The sequence below is a fragment of the Leuresthes tenuis genome, unplaced genomic scaffold (genome assembly GCF_036924035.1).
Source record: "Leuresthes tenuis unplaced genomic scaffold, fLeuTen1.0.hap1 SCAF_23, whole genome shotgun sequence".
NCBI classification, from domain to species: Eukaryota; Metazoa; Chordata; class Actinopteri; order Atheriniformes; family Atherinopsidae; genus Leuresthes; species Leuresthes tenuis.
The window spans coordinates 15,286,163-15,302,084 of NW_027325377.1; the positions used below are offsets into that span (position 1 = coordinate 15,286,163).

Below are 15,922 nucleotides of genomic sequence, written 5' to 3' on the forward strand. Positions count from 1 at the left end.
GCCCTTTCAAATCTGAACTGAGCCCTTTCTTTTTGCATGTTCTCCCTCTGCCTATGGTGGTGTTTGTCTATTTTGTCTCCGTGTCGGCCCTCTGAATGACAAGCGACGGTATCTTTTGCACAGTGTCTGTTGGGATTGGCTCCAGCCCCCCTCCCCGAATACCTGAAAATAAGGTGGGCATAGAAAATCAATCAATGTTCACAGTCTTTTTTTTTTTAAAATGGATGTGTATTGACTAAATCCAAACTATTCAGAGGTTTGGAACATTTTCCAGGCCTTTAGAAATCCCCACTGTTGAGTGACATGATACACATCCACAAACATGCTCTGAAAAGCAGAACGTGATGCCTGATGCCTGCTCTTTAAATCAAACAGAACATCCACTCGCACCTGATTGTCATCCCATTGTTCCAAAACACCTCATTTAAGACTCTAATTTTAAGTTTGCTGCTAATCTGAGAAATGTACAGAGATGTAAATTTCCACAATAAATGATTGAGTGTCACATTTTTATCACATTGTTTCGTTAGGTTCTTTTATTATGTACTTCTAAGTACTTGTTAAAATATCTGCCATTCTTTACGTTTATGTCCTTACAAGGAATATAAAAAATTCTATATGATTTATAGACTTTCAAACGCCACTGTATGGCCTGTTTGTAATTTAGACTGCTGTTTAAACATGATGTACATCTAAAATACTGTAAATGTCAACAAATTCCAAAACACTGTTCCAATAAAACTGGACTAAATGAGAAAATAGAGTAAGTCTTTTATTTTGTAAAGACAATTATTAATGTTTTGACTGAACTTATCAGATAACAGGTCTTAAAATAGCTGTTGTAGCTGATATATTTGATTTTGCAACCCAGTTCACCTAATCTTAATGCATACAGGACCAGTAGGTGCCGGTTGCTGTGTGACACCCATGGCAGGCCAGTTCCAGAGCGTCTGTTTCAGGGTGATGGGTGCTGCCGAAGAAGGGCATTGTGACTCCCAGTAAGAGGAAGGGAAGGTGGGGGAGGTTATTGTCCTCGAGTCTGCGGGAGCTGCCACGCACTTCGGGGCCAATAGTAACACAAGAATGCTGGCAGGACAAAGGCCATAACTCCATTCTATAGCAACACAAGTGAGGCATTGTGTTCATACAGGCACACACACATGCACACATTTGCCGTTACTACAATAACACACACACATAACCATATTGGACCAAACTATGCATCTGTGCAAGCATGCCAAATACTCATTCATCAACTAGGTTCCCACACCATGCAACCCCCCGCAGGACATCTCCATCACAGGCTGAGAATGGCCAGTCAGTCCTGGGATAATGAATGAGGGAGCAAGAGAGGTCTGTGATTCAGCTGCAGCAGCGCATGTGTTTGTGGCGTGTTGTTGCGTCTATGCTTCAAGGCTAGTTCCCACAAACACCTCCTTGGGTCTAATCTAAAGGTCTGCACTGGGTGGTGATGGAAAAAGTATTTTGGAATTTTACACATGAAAATTCTCTTCTAAAAAAAAAAATCAAATTCTCCTTTTCATGTTAAAAGTATTGATTGTGGATGGTTCATAAACTGTTTGGTTGTTTAATCCAGCAGTTCCCCTCCAAAGGTCACCAGACAAATATGAGATGTCACAAAATTACTCTAATATTTGCTTTTTTTGTGAGCTATCTTTCTCATGACCAACTAATAATCCATCTTGCCAGGTCAAAGCTCTGCGTTTGTGTCAAAGGCAAATAGTTTGGACCATTCAGTGTCTACTAAATTTGCAGCTACTCATATCAACACTGGCAATTCTTGAAGATAACGCCCTAAATGTTGTGTTAGCATCAGTTATATCACAAACCATTTGAAATATTGGGTTATATAATTGGTGGAAAAGCTAATCAATACTAGCTGTATTCCCATTCAAGCTGTGATGGCTGCGTGGTTAAGGCATTATTTGAAATCCAATAGGGTCTCCCTGTGCAGGTTCAAACCCTGCTTACAGTGTTCACAGACCTGTTTTTCATGATGTATTCTATTAAGGACTGGATAGTGTAGCAGTAAGGTCGCCACCTTTTATGTAGGTCACCTGGGTTCAAAGGGACTTTAAGTTGATTCTTATTTTACACTATAACAACATAGTTATGAACACTGTATTGTACTTGTACAAAATGTTACACTTTGAAATTTAAATGTAAATGAGTCAGTGCTTTCAGCTGTCAGATAAATGTAGCTGAGTATAAGTTTAAGATAACATTACTGTTGTACAGTGGCACTAATATCATTCCTCTTCCAATATGCACTCATTCACCCTTACTCTTGCTGTCTGGAAACAGGTCAGGGAAACCATGAGGAGCTCTGCCACAGATCTCTGAATGAGCCGTGAATGAGGAAATGTGGGTACAAGAGGCTAACCGGCCTCGGCATTGTGAAAACATCCACTCCCGCTCACCTCTCGTCTGTGAGGCGAGGCCAGCAGCCAGGTGAGTGACCTTCGACCCGGCACTGCTTGACGCGCCAAGAATGTGTCCACACCTTTTGGCCAACCACGTCACCACAAGTGCAAAACATGCACTCTGTCTAAACCCAAACAGAGTGTATGTGGTTGCCTGGGTTTCTCTGTTATGGTCTACATTCTGTGGTGCTATGTGAATGTACGGGAGAGTGTTATGGGAGTGAAAGTGATGGATGACTTAATCTGAAGGGACACTGAGAGGGGAACAGGAGGTGTGCATGTGTGAGAACGAGTGCGGCATGATAAGGATATTTTTTGTCTAATTTATGTGAAGTATTTCAAGGTCCGTGCAGTTATATCAACTGTTGTTGAGTTGGTATTCATGTAATCATGTGTGTCTGAGGTCAACTGTGCTCAGCCACAAGCTTTTGGTGACATTGCTTATTATCATGTGGATCTTATTTTTGCAGTTTCGGACATTATTTCTTTATATTTTGTGGCTACTATATAGTGTGGCTACTTACCGTCTAAGGAGAACATTGCAAATTTGCTAAAAAGCAGAACAACTAATAAAGAAAGCAAAACTAATTGTACCAGAATGCAGCCAAAGTTTGCTCAAATGTGTAAGGTCAAAAGACTACTACTTAGATTACACACGGGCGACGATTGTAACCAAACGCTACTGGGAAAAATCTTGACCCATGATAACATATTCAGCATATTTTTCAGTCAAAATATAGGTCAATAGTGAAGAACTAGAGAGCTAGCACCATAGTAATCAACTAATTAGTTACTCATGTAAAGTACTCAACACTGTCAGTATTTTTTTTCAATGAAATAAAAAGAATAATGATTATGTAAACTAACACTAATCACCACTCTGAACAGAGCAAATGCTATTCTGTTAGCATGCTTTACTATGACTGTTGGCTGTCATATCATGTACAGTTGCCCATTTTGTCTGTTTTTTTTGGGGGTGGGGGGTGGGTTAAGTTAATTTTTATAAGTATTTAAAGTAACAGTTGTCATTTTATTACCGTTTACTCTTACAATGTTGCACTTTGTAAGCAAAAGTCTATTAGGGTCCACGTGACTTAAATGCTGACATCAGTGTACACCTGGTAATTGCGCAGAGATTGGCTAAATGTCGCCCGCTTATCAGTTTGATATGACTTTTTGGTGCCACAGTATTTCTTTCCATAGATGCTGATCTGATGTGTATGTATGAATGCTGTCCTTCAAACTGGTTCTAAAACAACAACTACAAACCTGTAGCGCCCACAGTTTTGTGCACCATATAATTGGGTCTTTAAAGTGACACGAGCGGCGATTATTTCAATATGCCCCTCTGGGTGACAGGAAAGGTAAGAAACCACTGTTTGTTTGTTTTTTGGGGAGGTTTTTGATTTATTAAGTGTAAAAAAAACAAAAAAACATACATAAATAAAAAAAAAAAAGTGGTCATCTTGGTTACAGGAGTCTTACCATGATTTGAAAGCTCCCTTGGTGTGCTGTCCTGACCACTTGTAGGTGTTCATTGGAAATGTTACCACTGACTTCAAACTTGCACTGAGAGCATCATAAAATTCAGGCAAATTGATCCAACCTTCATGTTGAGGATCATCACTGGTGACAATAATGCAGTCTATGGCAAGAACCCAGAAACTAAGCAGTAGACCACAACAGACAAGCAACGAGTCTCCAAGAGTGAAGATGACTTGTTCGTTCAGGAGCAAAACCAAGCGCGGGCTTTTCTTTTTTTTTCTTCTTCGACATTCCATGTTCACAAATTCATCCATCAGGATCAGACTGTCAGTGCCAAGTTCTACTTTAATACCCCGAGGCTTCTGAGGTAGAACATTCCTTAATTACAACTTTAACTGTGGTGCATTAAAAGATCTGGGCAAATGCCATTCATATTGTAGTGGCATCATTTTTAGCAAACCCATACTAAAATTGGTGAGAGATATAAGTCAAGTGTATTTTAGGAGAGATTTTGTGACAATACAGCTTTAACAAAAACATTTCAAAGTAATTCACTCTCATATGCTGAATATGGTTTTACATTTCTCATCATTTATAAACCCACAAACTTGTGCTGAACAATTTCAAATAGAATTTAAAGTATGTTCGGGTTAAGTTTGTTCGATCTGATCTTTTAACCACGCTTGTTTTATTAAAGAAATGTAATTTCATCAGAGTATTAGAAGTGATAGCTATGACGGTCGAACAGCAAAAACAAGACCAGACTTGTAATAAGCTGGATTTATCCTTTAATATTACCATGAACAAAAACATTTAAACACTGAGAAAGATAAGCAATAATATTTATATAGATATATACAATAATACTGTACATGAGCACAAAGGAAGGAACAACAAGAATTTTCTCAGTTCAGCAGTAGAGTGTAAATATGAGATGAATCAATCGACATAATGCTGCATTATAAACATTGGATCAGTTCAGGCCTACAGAGAAGCTAAAGAGCTGGACTGAATCTGGACTGTGCTCATATTATACTGCCGTTTTCAGCCACTCTCTTTATCTCACATGCACACACAGACACACACAGTCAGGCAAATACATTCACGTTCGGAGTAAAACCCATTCGCTCTGGTTTCAACACAGGCACACCTGGACTGGCTGAGATTTAACCACCTGTAGTGGCTTGTATGGCTTCTTTAGCGTCACTCTCGGTGCTTTGCATATCGTGTCTGCAGCACGCAGACACACACACTGTTGCCTCTGAGTGAGTGTGTCCATTGTAAAGGGAACGGACGTGGCACATCCACAGTCCGTATCAGGGATGCGTGTGTAAGTGTCTTTTTAATCCTCCTTTCTTTGTGCTTCCATGTTTTTTCAGTCCATCTTAGGCTAAAGTGCTGTAGAGGAGGAGGAGCAGTTCTCTGTGTGTGTTGTAGTGCATGTGGAGGGGTTCAGGGCTCATTCAGTCACTCAATCTGGAGAACTCTTGGAAATAGTGCTGAATTCCTCTTTTTTTTGAGCTGCAGCAGCAACAGTCAGGGGATTTTTTTTTTTTTTTTTTTGCTTAAATCCTACATAAGAATGTAAGAATGAGAGTTTGCTCATACACAAGACAGACATGTCTTTCTAAATTTACATCAGGATGTGCTTTTAGTTTGTCCAGCACCAGCTTTGTGCTCTCACTGGACAACTGCAGAGAAATGGAGTTCAATTGTCACAGTTCAGTACCCCAAAAATCCGCTGCTACACCTGTGCGATTTAAAAATCCAGCTCTGGAGGACAGGACAACAAAGATCCTCGGTTTTCGTTTAGTCAGAAACAGTCCATCACGTCATCTGTCCCTCCTGTGTTTTTCATGGCCCGTCTACCAGTTGCAGTCTTTCTTGAGCAATGTGAGGACTTTGCGGCCCAGACTGGGTTTCCAAGGCTTGACAAAGCTCTTCATGTTGACCAACAGACGGCGCTGCTTACGATCCGAGTGACCCGCCACCAGGTACTCCACGCCTGAAAATGACGACATTGATATACTGTACTTCATCTCTAAAAATTTGAGAATTTTCAAACTTACAATCAAATTTTATAAAAATTGTAGAAAGATTTCAGAATTATTGTGCAGTATTTTAAGGTAATCACTGTATCACTGGCATATGTATTGTCCAATTTATCAGACTGGTTCTGTATAAGCTCAACAGCATTTTACCCATGTGGAAAAAAACCATGACAGTGAATGTCATCGACTTTTAATATGTTTTCCTTTTGCCTTTCTTTAAAGCTGAATGGGTAACCTTGGAAGAGGTGTAACTGAAAATTATTTCAAATTTCCCCCACTGGGGGATGAATAAAGTATTTTCCTATTCTACTCTATTCTATTCTATTCTCTTCTATTTACAACTTACAAGGGCAAGTAACCATAGCAACTGTAGAGATGGCATTACTTGAAACCTAGAGACTCCTCGCTCTTGCTTAAAAGTGTTGCCAACTTGGCATTTCAACCCATTGTGAATTTCCCTACTGTAGGACTAATAAAGGTTTATCTGTCAGACCCCGTCAGTGACTTATTTTGTTAGTTTTTCTTTGTTGTTTTTTTTTAAACCCATGCCAAGTAACAAATAGTGACTTTCAGGACAAACATTTCCTCTCCTGCTGCTCTTTCTGCTTCCACTCTGTTAAGTTAGCATTAGGTTGTACATGTGTAGGTTGTCCAGACTTTTAAAATGCATGTAGATATGTTTGTCCGACTTAAATCACACAAAATCTAGCTTCTAAAAAACAGATTAACACACCAAGACAATGTGGTTATGGATCAAATCTCCCCTGATCTGAATTCCCTATAAAGGTGCTAAAATCCTGATTTTCTAATCATAGCACTATTTCACAAAATCACCGTTCAAGTAATGGAAAGACAACATCTGTGCAGTGAATTTGCTTATACTTCCAAGTATGATGATCTCCCACAGAGAAAGTTAGAAGCCCTCCCGTGCATGTGTACTGGGAAAAGGACAGTGGTCCAATTAGAAGCCTCAGTCAAGCTATAGCTCGACTCAACGGTGCATCTAATTGTGCTGAGTGACTTTGGATAATCATCGGGGCTTCTTATTGGTTGTTTACATTCAGGCACAGCGGAGAAACCAGATGAACCTGGTGTTTTTTTCCCTCATTATTATTTTTGGGGGTGTTGGGACAGTTTTAGCAAATGCAACGAAAAAATTATTTTATTCAAGTCACTAAGTTCTGCTTTGTCATAGCGACTGGGCTAAAGTTAGTTTGATTCCACTTTATCATAGATCTTGACCTGATTAAATATACCGAATTTCTCCTTACTCCTTACTCATATTATCATTATTATTATTATCTTTGATTTCAGTGCTATTACAATATCCATCATTAAAACCCTGCTGTGTGTGTGTGTGTGTCTCACCTGGGTTAAGGATAGGACAGGTGCAGCCCCTTGCTGTCCAGGACTCGGGGTAAAGGGTGACTTGACCATGCTCTATCTTCAGTTTGGTGTTCTGACTGAGCACCTTTTGAACTTTGACTTCCACCTCAGCGTGGGAGCCTTTGTCGTGGGCTGACAGCACTTTTACTTTCAGCACTAAAGGCCAGGAAGAGAGAGACAAGATGTTAATATACAAATACAGTCTCAAGTGTTTTCAATCATACATGAAGGCTCTTATATCTCCAAACACTGATATTCAGACCATATCAGTTATACCAGACTGTTTTTCAAGAGGGCTTGACAGTTTTCTGAACTAAAAGAGGTTAAAAAGACCAACAGAAGAAGGCTGATGTGGATCGCTGATGTGTAACTAAGCAGCTGTGTTTTTTGGTAGCTGGACAAACTTCAAACAAGGTTTTATCTGATCATAGAACCTTTATAATTCAGATGAGGTTCACTTTCACCAGAGGGGTTGAAGCTGAACTGATTATTGCTCTGAATGCTCCAGTATTTCATTAACATGTCAACTTGATGAATCCTAATGGCTCTTGTGATCCTTTTATCTTTTCCTCTAGTGCCCTCATATGTAGTATTGCAGGGACTAAATGTCTCCCATCGAAGTGATTTGTCACTAAATTTTGCAGCCATTGCTTTTTACAACGGTTTATGGCTGACTACCTGCAAAATTAATCTCTTTGCACTTTGTGTTTAGTGTTTATTAGCAAATGTTAATGTGATAAAATACCAAAATGTTATGTCTCTACATCTGGTTCTTTCACGTTGGTTAATAAATTTAAAGCAAGCATTTTTAAACGTTGCTTCATAGACAATGCACATCATGCTCATTTCCATGATTTGGTTTTTAAGACAATAAACCAACACAAAGTAGTCATTCATACCAGGTCTTTAAATTTGTTTAATTTAAGTATTTTTGCAAAAGCTGTTTTCATCTGCTGTAAACGTTTTTTTTTTTTAAATTGCGGAAATTTTGGGGGTTTTGCAGTTTACACCAAAATCTTCCAATGTGCAACTTCAAAGAAAACAGTTAAATAATTTGTCTTATGTACACATTTAAGTTTTCGTTTTAAAGATATCAAAACCTCCCACTGATCTCAGATCCTCAGGCGCCAACAAAGCTTAAAAAATACTGCTACTTTTGGACGAGCTGCTTTCCAAATCCACATTTTTTAGGCTGAGGTCTAACTCTCCTAGTCTCCCTGAGACGTCGTTAGGAGTTTGTGTGGGGTCATTTTAGATCAGATCCTTAAATTTTGACCTAAAGAGACCTCAGAGAGTCTAGTATCCACAATCATCCCTTATTATCCATAGAATGAGAAACATAGAAAGGCACTTCTAAGATGGTCCTCATAATGAGGTAGCGTGTGTGTGTGTGTGTGTGGAGGAGATCTTACCGTATGCATAATTCATAGTGCAGAAGAGTTTACTGTTGGTTAGGGCTTGCTCTTTGCACTCACACTTCTCTGCAGGGGACACAAGAACAGATTTGTAACATAATCAAATAACCTGTGAGTGTGTGTGTGTGTGTGTGTGGCTTCCTAAGAATGCAAGGATAGTGTATGTGTCCAGTGAGGAATGTGCCTATGGAAGTGGAGGGGGGCAAAAAGAGGGAACACATGCACAAAGTTAGGCATTTTCAAGACTTTCATTACTTAACCATTAATGCTCAGTCACTGGACTGTGGAGGAGGATAAATAACACATACAGATTCACTCAGTGTTGCTGTGTCTCACCTGAGTAGTGGAGAGCAGAGAAGAGTTCATCTGTTCTGAAGATCCTGACAGGGTCACTGGAGTTTCCCTCCAGGTTGTACAGGTCCAAGTCAGAGCTGTAACACATTGTCACGTGCATTAATCTACAAAATTAATTTGCACTTCAGCAAACCGCCTCACGAATTACTGCTTAGGACGCCATTGAAATTAGTGTCGATATTCACGGTCCACAGAGTCCAAAAAGAATGATTCAGTTGTTTTTTTACTCTTGAAATATTGTCATCTAATTACTATAAGTTGTCTTGTTTTTTTTTTTACCACTATTATTGGTGCAGATCTTCAAACCAGATATGGAGGGGCTCTCAGTGATATCAATTCATTCCAGTTGAATCAGTATGTAAAATTCACATGGTCTTGCTGTGCAGTCTGGTCTGTGATAGGTAATTTTTTCATATACATTTGTGACTATGATCTTGATTCTGTCTCTATATGGCACAAGGCAATCTCAAGCAGCAGAATATTACGCTAAAAGGCCCTGCTTTTAATTTAATTTTAGGTATTGGAGGACAGAATCTATTTTCACTCACCCAAACATGCAGTCTCCAGTGAATGGATCACAGTCTCCGGCACAGTCGCACGGGCGGCAGCCGTACTCATGAAAGCCCCAGTATCCCACCATGCACCTGTCGCAGTGAGCTCCACCCACTCCAGGTTTGCAGATGCAGTTTCCATTGGAGGGGTCGCACAGTGAACCGTCAGCCAAGTGGAAGGGCATGGAGCCCAAGGGGTGACAGTTGCACGCTGGGAAAGCAAAAGTTTAAAGTAATTTAGATATGAAGCCATTGATACTGCATTATGACAGCAAAGAAAAGTCAAAGGTTTCAAATTCAGGCAAGCTGCAAAAGTATTTCTGGAGTTTGATCTGACAGTTAAGGGCAAAGAATGTGATAGAAATGTTTGTGGTCTGCATCAAATAATGAATATGTTACTAAAACGTATTGATCTACAACAGGACAATGCTGGTAATGTTTTGGCTGTTTGGTGTTATTTGGCGGGATGCATCCTCTGGTGAACATGACTGTCAGTACAAAATTTTCAAAACCATGAAAATACATAAAATGGTAACAGCTAAATCACACTTGTAATTAGCAGGGAGTATAAAGGTCATTCAAGCTGTTGGTTACAAGAATAATTTACAACCAGCACTAAAATGGTTCACGTTTATCAGTCTCTCTAGTGTCCGATATTTGCAGACAAAGGCCTTTGTCTTTCTTTTTCTTTTTATGAAACGCATGTTTTCAGTTCTATCTTTATGACTCAAACTTAACCACCATAACTAAAAACCTACACTAGATGATAACCAATAACAGCCCTTTGACCGTCTGTCCCAAAGTAAGAACCTGACTGACGTATCCTCCAGGTCTGAAACTCAAGCCAGCCCTCACAAATGCAGTAACAGAAGTGCACAGAGAACAAAGCTCCATTTTTTCCCTCCCTCGTGTCCCTCCTAATTGTATGCTGATAGGGTATGCTTTAAACGACCTCCAAAAACAATATTCTCGCTCCAACACAGTAACATTCACCCATGTTTATGCTTCTACTGGCAGTTTAAGAGAACTTCTGTCTGCTGGGACTCGAAGCTTCCCATAAATCTGTCCATATCTCGAGGGCAAAAGAGGGGAGAAAGAACATTTCTCTGGAGCCACTTCTCTTCTGTTTAATGACGCTTGTATTCCGACTGGCAGTGCACCCAGAAGCCTTCTCAACTCTTTTTTTTTTGTTTAAATTATTAATGCTGCATCGTTTAGGTCACAGCTCTAAATTTGGAGTTTTTTTCCTCAAACTAAACTTTGTGGCTTTTAAATTCGCATAACTGTTGGCTGTAAACAAACGAGGCTGTATGCTTTTGATTAGTAGAGTTGAAGTGGTTTACAAACTGCACATCAAGAGTTTTGATGCTTCGTTCTTAGTGAGGTGAATGAAGTAAATGATTCAATTAAATGGTGGGCATTTTAAGGACTTGCTTGGATGAATTGTTCAACAAGAAATATTGGCAACAAACCTTTTTTGGCATTATTTATAGTTACCTCGTTGCGATGGTGCTAAAATGGTGATAAATTATGTCAATTTAATCAGGAATCTATCAAGCAAATGTTCAGAACACTCTGGTTACAGCTTCTTAAATGTGATTATTTGTTGCTTTTTCATTTTTACATCATGATAGGTTAGGGATGTCAAGACACATCAATCCTCCTGAGCATCAAATCAAGCAGGTAATCAGATGACTTGTTCACAAGGGCAATAACAAGAAAACTTATCATAAGACCCAAGATGTACTGTATTCATAAAATCATAAAGATATTACATTTATATACTTGGCGTGCACACAAAGCCATAACTGCCCTTTTGTTTAATGAGCTACCTCCACATGTTAATAATTGACAGATTGCAGCACACATAAGTTCCATGTAAACCCAGAACACGTGTGCTTGACGATTTGTTTGGTCAGTTTGTGACAATTTACGAGCATTTGAAAGGGTAATTTCAACCCTCGGCATTCAGCTACAAGAGCTCAGACTATGAAAAACTTTATGAGACATGACTAGACACCTGCCTGAACAGCCAGCGCAGACAATCTCCCCACACTCACACTAATGAACACACACTGTAACCCTGCCTTCTGCTTAACTGTTAAGGTGTGCACAAGGTTGCATGAAGCTTGACAAGAGTGTCTAATCTCCAGGGCCCCTCAGAGGCTGGTATGGAAAAAATGTTCCTCGCGACAGAGGGAAATTCCTCTTTTGTCAGCAAGCGGCTACAGTGGGATTTCACAACCTGAACCTTCGTCTGAGGGGTTCTCCGAGCATGCGGTCGCTCTTTTTTCCCCCCATCAATCAGTCGTCAGTGAGAATTGTTAGCCACTGAGGTTAGCTAACAGGTGAGCTTTCAGGTGTAACAAATATGCACAACACCCAACCTGATCGATGGAATCCAAAACTACATCACAGCTGCTGTAAAGAAGGTGGTGTTTCTGCGACCTTATCAGAGATGCAGAGATTGTGGAAAATACCGAAGGGAAATGAATGACGCTGCACAAGTTGAAACGCAATTCATCACACGCTCATTGTTCTCAAAGCTGAACGGCAAGGCAAAGAAGGCAGCCTGTCTTTGTTAGAACAGGGATGCACGTGCTAAACGGCTGAGGTGAGGAAAGAATTGCAGGGAAACACAAGTCTGCTGTTACTCTAGCAGCAATGTTTGTCTGTATCATGAATGTTTGTTGAGTTGATGTAGCCAACTGCCCAATGTGTGTCTGTTGGGGATTAATATTTTTTAGCAGCTTTGGCCTGCTGGTGGAGCTGCTAGAGACTTGGAAAGAGCATAACTAATCTTACACTCTTGTATCCTCACCACTTTTCTTGATTCAGAAATTTTAGGAAGCGTTATTATTATTTAAGCATTATCATCTTTACATTTAAAAGCACCTAATAACTTGCATTCAACTCATACAACATTATCCTCACTTCATCTGCCTCTTCTCTGCTGACCTCTACTCTGGTATTAATGCACCAAAGATGACACTAAAAAGCAGTAGAGACTCTCAAGTGAAATTCCCAGAAGCACGTACATATCTGTCTTAATAACAGTTAACCCATGCAAAGTGAACAACATCCTCATGCAGGTGAAATTTGGAAATTTCTTATAGTTAAAACAAATAACTTGACATCTTGAAAATGTATCCAGAAATGCCTGCCTTCCCCCACTCTCTCTGCTTCCTTTCCTGTCTATCCTCTGTCAATTAAAGGCCACTCGTGCTCAAAAAAGACACACTCAGGACGGGAGATTGGACCGAAGAGAAGTTTCGGTGCAATCTGTTGGTTTCCTTAGCTAAGAAATTGTTTTTGAATTGGCTCTGTATGTATGAATCGGACTCATTTTGAATTTAATTAATTGGATTTGATTGACATCTGTGGTTCTGTGTGAAACATCTCTGTATGAAATATTGGGTTGACTGCCATGAAATCTGATTCTGGGGAATTCAAATTAAGTTTGTATTTCACTCGTAATAAATCTTGTATAAAAACTAAACAACGTGCTGGCACAATTCTGAGGGAAGAAATCGGGCTGATACACGCTGTGTTTTTGATTGTCTGTTACTGCTTGACAGTAGTTTTGAATGAATTGAAATGTACATACATTAACATAAACGAACGCACATACAATCAGGTCTGATATAAGCTGTAGGACTAAGCTCTTTTGGTCAAATCTGACAGATAATCAAAGGGAGACTGTAGCCACTGGTCTGTTTACGGATGATTATCTCTCCTGTTTACTTAAGACTCAATTCATTGGCGGCAGGCAGCACGCCACACAAACCACCCATTGACATACAAACACACACGCACAAACAGAGGACCCCTCACACATTTACAACTCGTGACAATGATTACCCCATAGCAGTCTGAGCTCTGAGTCATATCTGAAAAATGGCAAAAACAAGCCGAGATGGACAAGCGGGAGTCTTGTGTCGAACCTTGAGTCAAGACGAAGGAATGCCGCCATCTGATGATTAACTACGATGTAAACCTTGGATAGCGCATGGGCCGCCGTCTGCCACCCACCCACACACACACACACACACACAATCATAGCCAGGTACCCGTCAGGATTCAGCTCTATGCGGCACGTCCCAGCTTGTGATCTCTGTCCTCAGCATTCCTTTACAGAATAAGAGCGTTGTGCCAGTGTGATGTGTATGAAGTTAAATGTAATGATTCACATCAGCAACACTTTGTCGCTGCAGGTTTGAGTAATCATGCTTTCTGACATTTCACAGTGTGTTTCAAAGGTCAAAGTTATGCATTTCGGGGGATAATTTTGGCAAATGTTACATAGTGGTGACATTTTAAGTCATTACACATAATAGCTCAATATTGGATAACATAAAGATTTCTGTTTTTTTACTGTGTTACTAACTTTTCTCGACCAAAGAAAGTCCATGTTTCATTGCATCATTACAAAGCGGATGAAAATGTTAGATTTGAGTCGTTTTCGAAGGTGAAAACGTTCTCTTTTGGTGCCTCCTCCCTGCCATGCTGACCACTGTCTACTGCCGGTAGACTACAGTGACTACTTAAAAGTACTTCATACAACCCGACTTAAAGACGACCGAAATATTTCCTGAAAGTCAGCGACTAAGAGTTAAGCTGTCAAGTGCTTTATCAAACACCTGAAAAGTGAGAAATTGCCAGATCATTTGGTCTGAATTCTTCGGTTCACCATCGTTTGGGATTGTTGTCTTTATTCTTCTAATACTGATACTTTAATCAGAGAATATACCTGCTTTTAATTACTGATATGCGTGTTGGCTACCTCTTGCACCCTGTGTTTGTTTGGAGCACCAGCTGTGCGTGTTGTTAGAAATTAACATGACGTGTATGCCGAGATCCACCAACAATGCCGCAACTTTTGCTTTTTTCTGCCATCATCTTGACACAAACTAAATATTAACATTAATTTTCTCCAGTTTCGATATTTATATCCTGCAAATCCAGGGGCTCTGTAGATCTGAGTTCGTTATTCTGTCCCCAAGTGGAGACCTTTCCGTTTCAGGCGTAGTATACAGGCAAGTGTGTGAACACCTACAGCAAAAGCAAGGTTTAAAAGAAAAGTTTATTCTTCACCTTAGCCCTTGGTGCACTGCAGAGCACTAAATTCAACCCCCCAATTAGTTTGGATCGCACATGTTAACGCACAAAAGGTAAAACTATTCAGTTGTATCAATTTTTACAACTTCCACTAGGTGACACATGTAGAAACTTGTCACCTTTACGCAGGAAAGTAAGAACTCTTATCCCTTCTCAGTCATAAAAAATCCCAACAATACACTGTTAAAACTGATTTAAAAAAAATTAAAAAAAATCATCTGATCTTGTCATGGTCTCTGTAAATATCGCAGCCAAGCAGGCAGCGATGTGTAGTCACCCAGGTTGTCAAATCAGGTTAAGAACTGTGTCGTTCACAGAACTGAGCGGCATGTTCAGTTAAGATGTGTGTGTGTTTGTGTGTGTGTGCGCATCTTACGTTTGCAGGAGTCTGGAGCAGTTTGTGGTCGCTGGGGGTCTCTGTAAAAGCCAGCCTTGCATGTCTGACATTGACGGCCTTCGGTGTTGTGCATACAGTCGCACACGCCACCGCTTCGCTGGCCAGACTCGCGCCAGGCCGTCCAATCAAAACGGCAGCTCTGAGCGTGTCCGTTGCATTTACACTCTGGTGTGTGAGGGAGGAAAACCACAAATCGTTTTGATTGGTTATATATCTACTGGTGAGGCGTTTTAAATTAGAATTTGCATATTTCTTCCACAATTGATGCTTCACTGAACGTCAAAGAGTTGTTCAGACTAAAAACTTTGATTATTTCTAGCCAACATAAGATTTGATTGCGCCACTCTAAAACGGCATGCATTTTGGTTTTTATTCGGTTTTAAACTGTAGTGCCAAGAGGATAGCTACTGCACATGAGTTTAAGTTTTCTGAACTTGTTAAAGTAATAAAAACAAAAAGTGTGAGCGTGTTTGTTCAACTCACTCCGACATTCGTGCGGAGCCCCAGTCAGTCCGTCAGCGGGCTGCCAGGGTCGGTCATTGTAGAGAGGAGCGCAGCGCTCGCAGTGTTCACCTGCAGTATTGTGTCTGCACACACACTTTCCATGGACCTGTAAAGAAAGCTCATTAGCAACATGCCAAATGATAGTTGGAGACACCAACAGAAGGATATGAGGAACCAAGAGGTCAGAGAGATGAAAGTTTCCTTTCTCTTCTCCTGT

At 40.2% G+C, this 15,922-nt stretch overlaps 1 protein-coding gene across 1 annotated transcript in view; it reads right to left on the minus strand.

Annotated features, from left to right (window-relative positions):
- Window positions 1-4,700: 4,700 nt before the first annotated feature.
- Window positions 4,701-15,922, minus strand: part of ntn4 (netrin 4) — a 30,785-nt gene continuing 19,563 nt past the window's right edge. Inside the window, exons 4-10 of the mRNA XM_072377181.1 lie at window positions 15,685-15,811; window positions 15,181-15,366; window positions 9,684-9,897; window positions 9,118-9,212; window positions 8,779-8,847; window positions 7,349-7,522; window positions 4,701-5,934 (exon numbers count right to left, since the gene is read on the minus strand). Coding sequence (XP_072233282.1) covers window positions 5,795-5,934; window positions 7,349-7,522; window positions 8,779-8,847; window positions 9,118-9,212; window positions 9,684-9,897; window positions 15,181-15,366; window positions 15,685-15,811 — 1,005 coding nt within the window. The 3' untranslated portion in view covers window positions 4,701-5,794. The remainder of the gene's footprint in view (window positions 5,935-7,348; window positions 7,523-8,778; window positions 8,848-9,117; window positions 9,213-9,683; window positions 9,898-15,180; window positions 15,367-15,684; window positions 15,812-15,922) is intronic.